The following is a 14824-nucleotide window of genomic DNA, read 5'->3' on the forward strand; positions in this document are numbered from 1 at the left end:
ACATCTTTTAAGCAATGGGAAACTAAAGGGAATACACTGTGTTCGTGACCTTTTTATACAAGGCACTTTTGCTAATTTTGATCAACTAAAAGAGAAGTATAACATTAACAGGGGAGATTTCTTTAAATTTTTACAAGTTCGCAGCTTTGTGAAGGAGATGTTTCCCTCTTTTCCCGGTCAACCCCCTGAATACGAGTTGAACTCAATTATTTTAAATGACCCACTGACAAAAGGCTCAATTTCTAAGGTCTATAATGATCTGTCAGATATGGAATATCTGCCCTCTCTAGGCCACCTGAAGGAAGCTTGGCAAAAGGACCTTGGAGTAAACATATCGGACTCCCAATGGAACAAGGCTCAGGATAATGTCCACTCATCTTCAATCTGCGCTCGACACAGATTATTGCAATTTAAAGTTTTGCATAGACTTCATCTGTCCAAGCAACGTTTGACTAAAATGTTTCCTGGGACAGACCCATCATGTGACCGTTGTGGCCAGAGTCCGGCCTCATTGGCTCATACCTTTTGGAGCTGTCCAAACATCTACAATTACTGGGCAATGGTATTTCAGATGCTCTCTGAGATTTGCCATATACGTTTAGTCCCAGACCCCGTTCTTGCCTTATTTGGTGTTGCCCCAATTACAACTAATCTTTTAATTAAACAAAAAACTGTAATAAAATTCATGGTGCTTCTGGCTAAAAGATTAATACTGTTGAATTGGAAGCAAAAGAACCCACCCTCCTTTACTAATTTATTACTGGATATAATGAAACATGTACAATTAGAAAAAATTAAATTTGAGCTGAAAGGCAAGGTGGACACATTCTACGGGATATGGCAACCGTTCCTAGATTACTTTAACAGGTAAAGTGAATTATATTTGTGATAGGTGACCCACCCCCACTCTCATTCTTTCTCTCTTTCTCTTTTTCTTCTCTTCTTTTTCTTTTCTCAACTCTCTGTATTTTTTGTATTTGTTCCTAATTTTGTATGTGTCAAAAAAGAAAAAACCTTAATAAAGAGATTTAATAAAAAAAAGTGTATACACGCACACACACACACACAGGAAAATGATTTAAGTAGTAAGTACTAAAAACCAATCAAAATAAATATCTTATATGAATACCCCTTATCTTTAAGACTGACTTATTGTAGTTGAACTATTTCATGTTTTTACAAGAACATTATGCGGCTCATTTCTTTATTCATGAATTATTATCCCTTGTTTGTTATCTTTGTAGAATCATGTATCAGGCTGTATATCAGACTTTACATAATCAGAAATAATCCGTAAACTTCTTTAATGTTCTATTTTTTTTTCAAAAGTACATCAAATTCTGTAACATTTTAAGTTTTATTTTGTTTGAAAATTTAACAAACATTTCACATTGACAAAAAAACTTTAAAATGCCTAAGACTTTTGCACACCACGGCATATTTATGTAAGTGCAGGTGGTGTCCTCACCAGTTTTGTCAGAGCTACACAGTAAGGTTTCCTTCTCGGCTCTGAGTCCTGAACTGGGCCCGTGTTTCATCCATGTTGCAATGGTGAACTGGTCTGTTAGGTTTTGTGGCACCACGTGATCTGGAACATTGGCAGCCTGATGCCCATCAAACCTGTAGATGAGGTCAGTGTCTCGGCCACTGTCAGTTGTCAAAGATGCTGTCCAGTTGGTGGAAGGGCTCGGGGAGGGAAGGAGGTCGGTGCTGCCTGATGCTGCACCTAGATGTCAGAACATCAGCAAAATGGTTATACAACAGACACAGTCTGAGAAGTGGAGATTAATCATCTTAGGTCCCACTGGGGAGAGAATTAATTGCACAAGAATTGAGTATACAAATTACGGGCATTCATTGTCGTCCGCAACAAAGTTGGCCAAAAATGACAAATTTTGCGCATATGTGGTGGCAACAGCGGCTGTAATGCGCATGTGTGGCATCTGCATTGCAGTCATAACAGAAGCGCACCCGCTTTTTTCGTGGCCAATCTGTATCCATTCGCCACAACTTTATTTAGTTTAGTTTGTGATGTGAATGTGATAGGCACACTATATATCCATTTTACACACTGTCCCAGTCCGCTGCCAAGCTGCAATTCCCCGTCAGTTGCGGATATCAGCTGATAACAGCGGATATACAGAGCATAGATTGTTTATGTATTGAGTATGTATTGCGTATGTAAGGCGGATGTCATCTGCAACCAAAATTTTGTGCAGCTCAAAAATCCTGACAATGGAAAAACATGCCTCTGCGGATACTTGCGGACGTGTGCGGATGTCGGGCGACTCATAAAAGCATGTTTCATGGATATTGCGGCTGTTTAGCGAATATGAACCAATTTTGTGCGCAAATCTTCCTAAACGCCAGTGGGACCGGGCCCTTATATTACACAGCTGTGCACTCGGGTTGTTAACAATCACAAAAGTGACCGTTTGGATCAGATATAAATCATTTTTCAGATCAGCAACACACACACACACACAAAAAAAAGCAAAACAACTCGTCCACCATTCGGAAGATTCAGACGGCTTTCGGTGGCTTTTCAGTCGTGTGACTATCCAAGAAATTGTGGAAGAAGTAAGCATGTTACAACATGTCCCGTGAGGCTTCAACACGAAGGCGCTTTTGCTGCGCTGTCAGCTTCGTGCCGAAGCCATCGGCATGAATTTCGCTGCACTCTTTTCATGGCAAAATCTTCTGTCACAGTGGAATGTGCCGAAAAAGTGCTGATGTCCACCTCTTCCGCAATTTTTGGATAGTCACACGACGGTCCCACATCACCACAGCGTTCACTTTGGAATGATCCGGTCATTTCAGCATGTTGATGGCTGCCTGGAGCGCGGCGCGCTCTCCACCGTTGTCTGGCCGTCTTTAAACCGGTTGTACCACTCCTTAATCTGTGTGATGCCCAGAGGATCGTAACCGAAAGCCGTCTGAATAATCCGAATGGTTTCCACCTGGCTGTCGCCCAGTTTCTGGCAAAATTTGATGCAGTCGCGCTGCTCCAGTCGTTCCGCCATTTCCTTGCAAAGAAAAAATGACGAGAGACTCCACCCATCCTCACACAAAGGCTGTTTACAAGCAAATGACGCAATCGACAGGCGTGAAAAAATTCACGCATGCGCACGAAGGTTCAAGGTTTGCTCATGCAAGCATACGTGATTCAAATCCATCAGGTTTTTGAAAAAAATAAAAAGGTCGGATACTTTTCTAACAGACCTCATATATATATGTATGTATATATATATATATATATATATATATATATATATATATATATATATATATATATATATATATATATATGCACACACACACACACATCTTCAACCGCTTATCCAAGATCAGGGTACGGGGAGGACTGAAGCCTAACCCAGCAGTCACAGGGCATGAGGCAGCGTGCACTTTGCCTCATGCCCTGCAGCAGCAGGTCTGAGAGAGACACAAATTTAAAAAAAAAATAAAAAAATCAGGAAATCACATTTTATGATTTTTAAATCATTAATTAGCATTTTATTGAATGAAGTAATTATCTGATCACCTACCAACCAGCAAGAATTCCAGCCAGTACATTCTGAGTGCCGGTCCCAAGCCCGGATAAATGAGGAGGGTTGCGTCAGGAAGGGCATCCGGCGTAAAACAAGCCAACCCAACTATGCAGACTAAGAATCAAATTTCCATACCGGATAGGTCGCTGCCCGGGTTAACAACGTCCACCACTGGTGCTGTTGCCCAACAGGGTGCTGCTGGAAATTGGGCTACTGCTGGGCGAAGATGATGAAGAAGAGGAGGAGAACGTTTCCACAAACAGCGGGAGAAGAAGAAAACTAGAAGGGTGGAAATGAGAGTCTGGACTTTGAATGTTGGTAGTATGACTGGTAAAGGGAGAGAGCTGGTTGATATGATGGAGAGGAGAAAGGTAGACATATTGTGTGTGAAAGAGACCAAGTGGAAGAGAAGTAAGAGCAGGAGCATCAGCAGTGGGTACAAGTTGTTGTACCATGGTGAGGACAAGAAGAGAAATGGTGTTGGGGTCATTTTAAAGGAAGAGTATGTTAAGTGTGTTGGCGGTTAAGCGAGTGTCTGACAGGGTGATGAGTGTGAAGTTGGAAATTGAAGGGGTGATGATGAATATCATCGGTGCATATGCCCCACAGGTAGGCTGTGAGATGAAGGAGAAAGAAGATTTCTGGAGTGTGTTAGATGAGGTGGTGGAGAGTGTGCCCAAGCATGAAAGAGTGGTGATAGGAGCAGACTTCAATGGGCATGTTGGTGAAGGGAACAGAGGTGATGAGGAAGTAATGGGTAGATATGGTATCAAGGATAGGAATGGGGAAAGACAGATGGTAGTTGATTTTGCAAAAAGGATGGAAATGGCTGTGGTGAATACCTACTTTAAGAAAAGGGAGGAGCACAGGGTAACATATAAGAGTGGAGGAAGGTGCACACAGGTGGACCTTGCATCTCCTCTTCTTTATAGGAGATGCAAGCTAAAAGAAATCAGAGACTGTAAGGTGGTGGCAGGAGAGAGTGTTGTTAGACAGCATAGGATGGTTGTTTGTAGGATGAATTTATAGGTAAAGAAGAAGAGAGTGAGAGCTCAACAAAGGATCAGATGGTGGAAGCTGAAGGAGGAAGACTGTTGTGTGAAATTTAGCGAGCAGGTGAGAGAAGCACTGGTTGGAGGGGAAGCAAGTTTGGACAACTGGAAAAGTACTGCAGATGTGGTGAGGGAGACAGCTAGGACAGTACTGGGTATGACATCTGGACAGTGGAAGGAATACAAGGAGACTTGGTGGTGGAATGAAGAGGTCCAGGAAAGCATAAGGAGAAAGAGGTTGGCAAAAACGTTTTGGGATAGTCGTAGAGACGAAGAAAGTAGATGGGAGTACAAGGATATGCGGTGTAAGGTGAAAAGAGAAGTGGCAAAAGCAAAGGAAAAGGCATATTGCGAGCTGCACAAGAAGTTAAATAGTAAGGAAGGAGAAAGGACTTGTACCGATTGGCCAGACAAAGGGACAGAGCTGGAAAGGATGTGCAGCAGGTTAGGGTGGTAAAAGATGCACATGGTAATGTGCTGACAAGTGAGGAGTGTGTGCTGAGAAGGTGGAGGGAATATTTTGAAGAGCTGATGAATAAAGAAAATGAGCGAGAGAAAAGGCTGGATGATGTGGTGAGAGTAAATCAGGAAGTACAAGAGATTATTAACGATGAAGTGAGGGCTGCTACGAAGAGGATGAAGAGTGGAAAGGCAGTTGGTCCAGATGACATTCCAGTGGAGGCATAGAAATGTCTAGGAGAGATGGCAGTAGAGTTTCTAACCAGATTGTTTAATAACATCTTGGAAAGTGAGAGGATGCCTGAGGAGTGGAGACGAAGTGTGCTGGTCCCTATTTTCAAGAACAAGGGTGATGTGCAGAGCTGCAGTAACTACAGAGGCATAAAGTTGATCAGCCACAGCATGAAGTTATGGGAAAGAGTAGTAGAAGCTAGGCTTAGAAAACAGGTGAAGATCTGTGAGCAGCAATATGGTTTCATGCCGAGAAAGAGCACTACAGATGCAATGTTTGCTCTGAGAATACTGTTGAAGAAGTACAGAGAAGGCCAGAAAGAGTTACATTGTGTGTTTGTGGCCTTGAAAAAGCTTATGATAGGGTGCAAAGAGAAGAGCAGTGGTATTGTATGAGGACGTCTGGAGTGGCAGAGAAGTATGTTAGAGTAGTGCAGGACATGTACAAGAATAGTGTGACAGCGGTGAGATGCGCAGTTGCAATGACAGACTCATTCAAGGTGGAGGTAGGATTACACCAAGGATCAGCTCTGAGTCCTTTCTCGTTTGCAGTGGTTATGGACAGGTTGACGGATGAGATCAGACAGGAGTCCCCATGGACTATGATGTTTGCCGATGACATTGTGATCTGTAGTGAGAGTAGAGAGCAAGTTGAGTCTAGTCTGGAGAGGTGGAGATGTGCTTTGGAGAGAAGGGGAATGAAAGTCAGTAGAAGACTGAGTACATGTGTGTGAATGGGAGGGAGCCCAGTGGAATAGTGCAGTTACAAGGAGTAGAAGTGGTGAAAGTAGATGAGTTTAAATATTTGGGGTCAACTGTCCAAAGTAATGGAGAGTGTGGTAGACAGGTGAAGAAGAGAGTGCAGGCAGGGTGGAGTGGGTGGAGAAAGGTGGCAGGAGTGATTTGTGACTGAAGAATATCAGCAAGAGTGAAGGGGAAAGTTTACAAAACAGTAGTGAGACCAGCTATGTTGTATGGTTTAGAGACAGTGGCACTAACAAAAAGACAGGAGGCAGAGCTGGAGGTGGCAGAGCTGAAGATGTTGAGATTCTCTTTGGGAGGAACAAGAATGGACAAGATAAGGAATGAACATATCAGAGGGACAGCTCAGGTGGTACGGTTTGGAGACAAAGTCAGAGAGGTGTGATTGAGATGGTTTGGACATGTGCAGAGGAGGGACCCAGGGTATATAGGGAGAAGGATGCTGAGGATGGAGCCAACAGGCAGGAGGAGAAGAGGGAGGCCACAGAGGAGGTTTATGGATGTGTTGAAGGAGGACATGCAGGTGGTTGGTGTGACAGAGGAAGATACAGAGGACAGGGTGAGATGGAAACGATTGATCTCCTGTGGCAACCCCTAACGGGAACAGCCGAAAGACAAAGAAGAATAGACCTGTTAGTTTTTCCATAAGAAGCCCTCCTATTCTGCACTCATTACCTGTATTAATTGCACCTATTTGAACTTGCTACCTGTATAAAAGACACCTGTCCACACACTCAATCAATCACACTCCAACCTATCCACCAGACCAAAGAGCTGTCTAAGGACACCAGGGACAAAATTGGTGACCTGCACATGGCTGGGATGGGCTACAGGGCAACAGGCAAGCAGCCTGGTGAGAAGGCAACAACTTTTGGCACAATTATTAGAAAATGGAAGAAACACAAGATGACTGTCAAGCTTCCTTGGTCTGGGGCTTCATGCAAGATCTCACCTCATGGGGTAAGGATGATTCTGACAAAGCCCAGAACTACACTAGAGGACCTGGTCATTGACCTGAAGAGAGCTGGGACCACATTTGCAAAGATTACATTAGTAACACACTAGGCTGTCATGGTTTAAAATCCTGCAAGGCACGCAAGGTCCCCCTGCTCAAGCCAGCACATTTCCAGGCCTGTTTGAAGTTCACCAATGACCATCTGGATGATTCAGAGGAGGCATGGTAGAAGGTTATGTGGTCAGATGAGATCAAAATAGAGCTTTTTTGGTATCAACTCCACTCACCATGTTTGAAGGATGAGAACAACCCCAAGAAGACCGTCCCAACTGTGAAGCATGGGGGTGGAGACATCATTTTTGGGCATGCTTTCCTGCAAAGGGGACATGACGACTGCACGTATTGAAGGGAGGGATGGGATCATGTATCGGGAGATTTTAGCAAACAACCTCCTTCCCTCAGTAAAAGCATTCAAGATGGGTCGTGGCTGGGTCTTCCAGCATGACATTGACCCAAAACACAGTCAGGGCAACTAAGGAGTGGCTCCGTAAGAAGCATTTCAAGGTCTTGGAGCTGCCAAGCCAGTCTCCAGACCTGAATCAATAGAAAATCTTTGGAGGGAGCTGAAACTCAAAACCTGAAAAATCTGGATGAGATTTGTATGGAGGAGTGGACCAAAATCCCTGCTGCAATGTGTGCAAGCTTGGTCAAGAAGTACAGGAAATGGCTGTCCTCTGTAATTGCAAACAAAGGATTCTGTATCTGGAGCTCGGTCACTCGGGAGGAGCTCTGAGTCGAGCCGCTGCTCCTCCACGTTGAAAGGAGTCAGTTGAGGTGGCTCGGGCATCTTTTCCGGATGCCCCCTGGACGCCTCGCTGGAGAAGTGTTCCGGGCACGGCCCATTAGGAGGAGGCCCCGGGGAACACCCAGGACACGCTGGAAGGACTACATCTCTCGGCTGGCTTGGGAATGCCTTGGGGTTCCCCCGGAGGAGCTGGGGGAGGTGTGTGTGGATCGGGAGGTCTGGGCGGCTTTGCTTGAGCTGCTGCCCCCGCGACCCGACTCGGATAAAGCGTAAGAAAATGGATGGATGGATGGATGGATTCTCTATCAAATATTAAGGTCTGTTTTTAAAATAAATTGTGTGACATTTCATGAGATTTGAAAAATATTAACCACTGCCACCAGGCCCCTGTTGTTTTGATGTGTGAGTGATATTTTGAGTTATGGACTGGATACATTAATTCATTAGTGGCAGATTTTGTTACATCTGCCTCAGGTTGCATTTTTTGAGGTATTCAATGTCAACATGGACTTCTTCATCAAGGAACCACTCAGAGTGGGCGGATGACCCGTCATTCCAGTCATCACTGTTGTGTGTTGGGGGGTGTGGCTGGAGGTTTTGGTGTTGTTTTCTTTTCTTTGCTCCTCAGGTGGCATGGAAGCTGATTTGTCTGTGGAAAAAAGGTGCTGGCTGAAGAATCCTCACCCTCGTCAATATCATGTGAGGCACCTGGGACTGGTGCTCACGTGCAGCCCTAAAGACTTTCAGCTGTAGCGGATAATTGGATGGCGTTCTGCTTTTAAGGCATGTGTGAATCAAGCAGAACTGCCGGGAACTCGACCTTGTGATGTTCGTTTGTGAGACGCTGAGGACCGCACCTGGGTTTGACACATGAGAATGGTGTGGCTTGCTTCTCACTGCTGTGGCGTGCAGGATAAGTGATCCTCCACTTATTGTGAGAAACTGCTCATGTGCATAAAGATAAAAAGTACAGACCTTGATGTGTTGCTGATAGCATGTGTTTTGTGAAAGAAATTGCTATAACTGCTAACGTACCTCACATCTTCTGTGCTTCAACAGAGAGTCAGTTTGTCGTGTCCACCTGGGGGGTGTCTGTTTGATGGTAGTGAGTCCAGGAGCACCGGACTTCTCTCCCCATGAACACTGGAGAGCATGCCAGCAGTCACTCCTCTTGAAGGACATTGGGTTGGGGTTTTTTGTATAATTTATTTAGGCACAGGTGAAAAATAAATTGTTTTTTGCTGAAGGAACCGCTTTATGGTTATTTTTAGTGCTGGGTCCTGTCTGACGCAGGTTCGCTCCTCAATCTGCGTCGACACATAACAGTAGTTCCCGGCCATTCCATAATGGACCCAGCGGCAGAGGCGGTTCCTTTTGCCGAGAAAGTCCAAGAACACTTGGAGAAAATATGGGAGCAATTACAGCATCTCGCAAATCAAATTAAACAAACAGACGCCCGTGTTACGGAGCTTGCAGCGCAAGTCGTTCCGCTTCCTGCTGCGTCAGCTGTGGCATCAGCGATACCGGGGCAGATAACTCCGTCACCCAGGGATTCGGTGTTCGAACCGATTATCTGTCATCCGGAGCCTTATGCGGGAGATGTCGAGGCTTGTGCTTCATTTTTGATGCAATGTTCTCTGGTTTTTGCTCAGCGACTGGCTTCCTTCTCTTCTGATGGGAGCCGTGTTTCATATGTGACAAATTTGCTCCGAGGTGACGCCTTAGCTTGGGTCACAGCGTTGTGGAGTAATAACTCGCCATTGTTAGGGTCCTTTAAGGGTTTCTCCCGGGAGTTCCGACTGGTTTTTGATCATCCGGTGAAAACGAATACCGTTGCTCAACGGTTACTGAATCTTAGGCAGGGGAGGCGGAGTGCGGCGGAGTATTCCGTGGACTTTCGGATTTTTTCTGCCCGGTCAGGTTGGAATGCCGCAGCTTTGCGCGGCGTGTTTGTGGACGGGTCAAATGAGTCATTAAAGGACGAGCTGGCGGTCCGTGACGAACCAAACGATTTAGATGAGCTAATATCATTGGTAATTCGTCAGGATGATCGGATGAGGGAGCGTGGACGCGAGAGAGGACGCCCATCAGAGCGGGGTTTTTCGTCTCGGGGCTTTCCCCGACACAGGTCTGGGCCGCCTTTTCTTCGCCCCACTGAGGCTCCCCCGACGGGACCTCTGGCTCCTCCTGTCGACGAGCCCATGCAGCTCGGTCGAGCAGAGATTTCTGTATTGCCCCGACTATTAGACGTCAAAAAGAATAATGGTGATGTGACTCCAAGTGTTCTGGGACCGGCAATATAATACACATATATACAAAAAAAAAAAAAAAAAAAAAACCCAGCACGGGTAATTGTTTTTTTTTTCTTCTTCTCTCTTTTTTTTGTTTCTATTTTTGGTTGGTGATTTGTAGGTTTGTCTGGAGGGGGAGGAGTGGCTGTTCGGCGGTTGGATGTCCGCCTGGACTCTTGTCCTTATTGCTTTTTTATGTGTTTTTAGGTATTTTCTGTTTGGGCTTGTTGGGTCGTTTTCTTTTGTTGTTTTTATTTCTCTACATTCCTAACCCCGGCCTCACTTGCCCCAAGACCGTTTGTCTTGTGGGTGGTGGGGTGGTGCAGGTTGGTCACTGAGTATTCTCAGAAGACCTCTGCACCTGGGGGGGGGGAGGTGTTAGAGGCGTTTTTTTTGTTTTGGTTAGGGCCCGGTTCCACTCCAGCCTCGGCATGCCTTTGTACCGTTTGTCATTGGTGTTGCCGGGGTATGGTGCTGCGGGGACTTACCGCAGTCGGAGGGGTGGCCCGATCTGTTGCCGTTTGCCATTTTGGTGGTTCCACCCCTCCCGAGGGGCTGGGGTATGGTCGAGTTGAGGCACCGGACGTTTTTCCGGTTCTCCGCTGCGCCTGGGGTTGGAGCCGGGCTAGTTTTTTCCTGTTCCCTTCTCCGGCTTAGTATTGCGAGCGGTTCGCTGCTATTGAGCCGCCGAAGGGCTCTGGGTGGGACCTAGGGTCTTTCGGGGTGCCGGGGTGCCGGGGAGGGTATCGTTTTACCATCCCCCGGGGTTGTTTTTGGTAGTCCTCCGGGGGTTGATTTTTGCTTTTGTTTTGTTTCCTTCCGGGTTCCGCCTCCAGGGTTGATGGGACGGTCCTCTGGGGGAGAACTGGCTTGGGGCTAACTGGCCGAGTGTGCCTGGGTCTGGGGTTCCGGGGTTGTGGGGGGGGGGGCGCCTCCTGGGGTTGATGGTACGGTCCCCTGGGGGGCGCCGTTTTACTCTATGTACACCTGGGGACCTGTGTGGGATCTTGGTTCTGGCTGTTCCTCCTGGAACAGGCGATGAAGGCCTTCCGGGGGGGGTTGGTCTTTGCAGGTCATTCTGGGAGGGTTGTTTGTTATTTTTCTTTCGTGTATTTCTGTTTATATTGTGTTTGTGGGACTATGTTGGGTTTTGGTGTTTGGGATGATTTTTTTTTCTTCCCGGGGTTTGATGGGACGGTCCCCTGGGGAGGTTGTTGGGTGGGTTTTGTGTTTTTTTTGTGTGTTGGATTATTGGGGTTTGTTTTGGGGCTTTTGTTGACTCCAGCCGGCCTTCCAGCTGCGGTGCCTGTCCTGTTGTCTGTGGTGGACCTCGGGAGCGTGGTGCTGTCTGCTTCCTGGTATGGACCCCGGAGAGAGGTGCTGTTCTTGGTCCTGGTCTGGTCGGTCGCCGGGGGACTTCCCGTTGATGGGGGGGTACTGTTGTGTGTTGGGGGGTGTGGCTGGAGGTTTTGGTGTTGTTTTCTTTTCTTTGCTCCTCAGGTGGCATGGAAGCTGATTTGTCTGTGGAAAAAAAGTGCTGGCTGAAGAATCCTCACCCTCGTCAATATCATGTGAGGCACCTGGGACTGGTGCTCACGTGCAGCCCTAAAGACTTTCAGCTGTAGCGGATAATTGGATGGCGTTCTGCTTTTAAGGCATGTGTGAATCAAGCAGAACTGCCGGGAACTCGACCTTGTGATGTTCGTTTGTGAGATGCTGAGGACCGCACCTGGGTTTGACACATTAAGCCTGTGAAGCAACGAAGGGTGAGGACACATGCTGTCAGCACACAGTAAAGGTAATTAACTGTTGGACTAATTGTAGATAGTAACTTGATGTTTTGCTACAGAGTATACGTGAAATTGTGATGAGAATGGTGTGGCTTGCTTCTCACTGCTGTGGCGTGCAGGATAAGTGATCCTCCACTTATTGTGAGAAGCTGCTCATGTGCATAAAGATAAAAAGTACAGACCTTGATGTGTTGCTGATAGCATGTGTTTTGTGAAAGAAATTGCTATAACTGCTAACGTACCTCACATCTTCTGTGCTTCAACAGAGAGTCAGTTTGTCGTGTCCACCTGGGGGGTGTCTGTTTGATGGTAGTGAGTCCAGGAGCACCGGACTTCTCTCCCCATGAACACTGGAGAGCGTGCCAGCAGTCACTCCTCTTGAAGGACATTGGGTTGGGGTTTTTTGTATAATTTATTTAGGCACAGGTGAAAAATAAATTGTTTTTTGTTGAAGGAACCGCTTTCTGGTTATTTTTAGTGCTGGGTCCTGTCTGACGCAGGTTCGCTCCGCAATCTGCGTCGACACATAACAATCACAGCAGGTCCTGGATAACATTGCTGCTGTCAATGACTTTGCTGAGTGGGGAGTTGCACTTATCCAGGATAACAATCAGATCACAATGAAGGATGAACAACAGTACCAATACCTGCTGCAAGTTGTTGAGTGGCATCGATGTCAGTTTGTGGAGGTGAAGAAAATCATAAACAAACGCAACTCTACAAGACTGTTTGTTTCACCAAATAGGTGGACAGTGACATGTATGGTTGTTTGAATTTGTATTTCATTCGTGGACAGGTACATTACTATTGCTGGTTTGCGCTAATATGCTCAACCATTGTGTACTGGCAGAAGTTTTGGTTCTTTTTGCCCATTTTTCAGAGAATATGAATGATAACACAAAAACTTTCTTTTACTCGTGGTTAGTGGTTGTGTGAAGCCATTTATTGTCAAACAACTGTGTTTACTCTTTTGAAATCATAATGACAACACAAACTACTCAAATGACCCTGATGAAAAGTTTACATACTCCTTTTCTTAATATTTCTTGCCCCCTTTAAATCAAATCAAATCAATTTTATTTATATAGCGCCAAATCAACAAACAGTTGCCCCAAGGCGCTTTATATTGTAAGGCAAAGCCATACAATAATTATGGAAAAACCCCAACGGACAAAACGACCCCCTGTGAGCAAGCACTTGGCAACAGTGGGAAGGAAAAACTCCCTTTTAACAGGACCATTCCTCTGTAGATGATCAGTTAGCTGTTTTACAACTACCCTTTCAAGAATTTTTGAGAAAAAAGGAAGGTTGGAGATTGGTGTATAATTAGCTAAGATAGCTGGGTGAAGTGATGGCTTTTTAAGTAATGGTTTAATTACTGCCACCTTAAAAGCCTGTGGTACATAGCCAACTAATAAAGACAGATTGATCATATTTAAGATCGAAGCATTAATTAATGGTAGGGCTTCCTTGAACAGCATGGTAGGAATGGGGTCTAATAGACATGTTGATGGTTTGGAGGAAGTAACTAATGAAAATAACTCAGACAGAACAATCAGAGAGAAAGAGTCTAACCAAATACCGGCATCACTGAAAGCAGCCAAAGAGAACGATGTGTCTTTGGGATGGTTATGAGTAATTTTTTCTCTAATAGTTAAAATTTTATTAGCAAAGAAAGTCATGAAGTCATTACTAGTTAAAGTTAAAGGAATACTCGGCTCAATAGAGCGCTGACTCTTTGTCAGCCTGGCTACAGTGCTGAAAAGAAACCTGGGGTTGTTCTTATTTTCTTCAATTAGTGATGAGTAGTAAGATGTCCTAGCTTTACGGAGGACTTTTTTATAGAGCAACAGACTCTTTTCCAGATTAAATGAAGATCTTCTAAATTAGTGAGACGCCATTTCCTCTCCAACTTACGGGTTATCTGCTTTAAACTGCGAGTTTGTGAGTTATACCACGGAGTCAAGCACTTCTGATTTAAGGCTCTCTTTTTCAGAGGAGCTACAGCATCCAAAGTTGTCCTCAATGAGGATATAAAACTACTGACGAGATAATCTATCTCACTCACAGAGTTTAGGTAGCTACTCTGCCCTGTGTTGGTATATGGCATTGGAGAACATAAAGAAGGAATCATATCCTTAAACCTAGTTACAGCGCTTTCTGAAAGACTTCTACTGTAATGAAACTTATTCCCCACTGCTGGGTAGTCCATCAGAGTAAATGTAAATGTTATTAAGAAATGATCAGACAGAAGGGGGTTTTCAGGGAATACTGTTAAGTCTTCAATTTCCATACCATAAGTGAGAACAAGATCTAAGGTATGATTAAAGTGGTGGGTGGACTCATTTACATTTTGAGCAAAGCCAATCGAGTCTAACAATAGATTAAATGCAGTGTTGAGGCTGTCATTCTCAGCATCTGTGTGGATGTTAAAATAGCCCACTATAATTATCTTATCTGAGCTAAGCACTAAGTCAGACAAAAGGTCCGAAAATTCACAGAGAAACTCACAGTAATGACCAGGTGGACGATAGATAACAACAAATAAAACTGGTTTTTGGGACTTCCAATTTGGATGGACAAGACTAAGAGTCAAGCTTTCAAATGAATTAAAGCTCTGTCTGGGTTTTTGATTAATTAATAAGCTGGAGTGGAAGATTGCTGCTAATCCTCCGCCTCGGCCCGTGCTACGAGCGTTCTGGCAGTTAGTGTGACTCGGGGGTGTTAACTCATTTAAACTAACATATTCATCCTGCTGTAACCAGGTTTCTGTAAGGCAGAATAAATCAATATGTTGATCAATAATTATATCATTTACTAACAGGGACTTAGAAGAGAGAGATCTAATGTTTAATAGACCACATTTAACTATTTTAGTCTGTGGTTGAAGGTGCTATATTATTTTTTCTTTTTGAATTTTTATGCTTA

General features: G+C 44.9%; 1 protein-coding gene across 1 annotated transcript in view; it reads right to left on the reverse strand.

Moving 5' to 3' along the window:
- The window catches only part of LOC117521133 (calsyntenin-2-like), a 604232-nt gene that overhangs the window by 105292 nt on the left and 484116 nt on the right, over window positions 1-14824 (reverse strand). Inside the window, exon 8 of the mRNA XM_034182465.1 lies at window positions 1469-1726. Coding sequence (XP_034038356.1) covers window positions 1469-1726 — 258 coding nt within the window. The remainder of the gene's footprint in view (window positions 1-1468; window positions 1727-14824) is intronic.

This window comes from Thalassophryne amazonica, chromosome 12 (assembly GCF_902500255.1).
Source record: "Thalassophryne amazonica chromosome 12, fThaAma1.1, whole genome shotgun sequence".
Lineage (NCBI taxonomy): Eukaryota > Metazoa > Chordata > Actinopteri > Batrachoidiformes > Batrachoididae > Thalassophryne > Thalassophryne amazonica.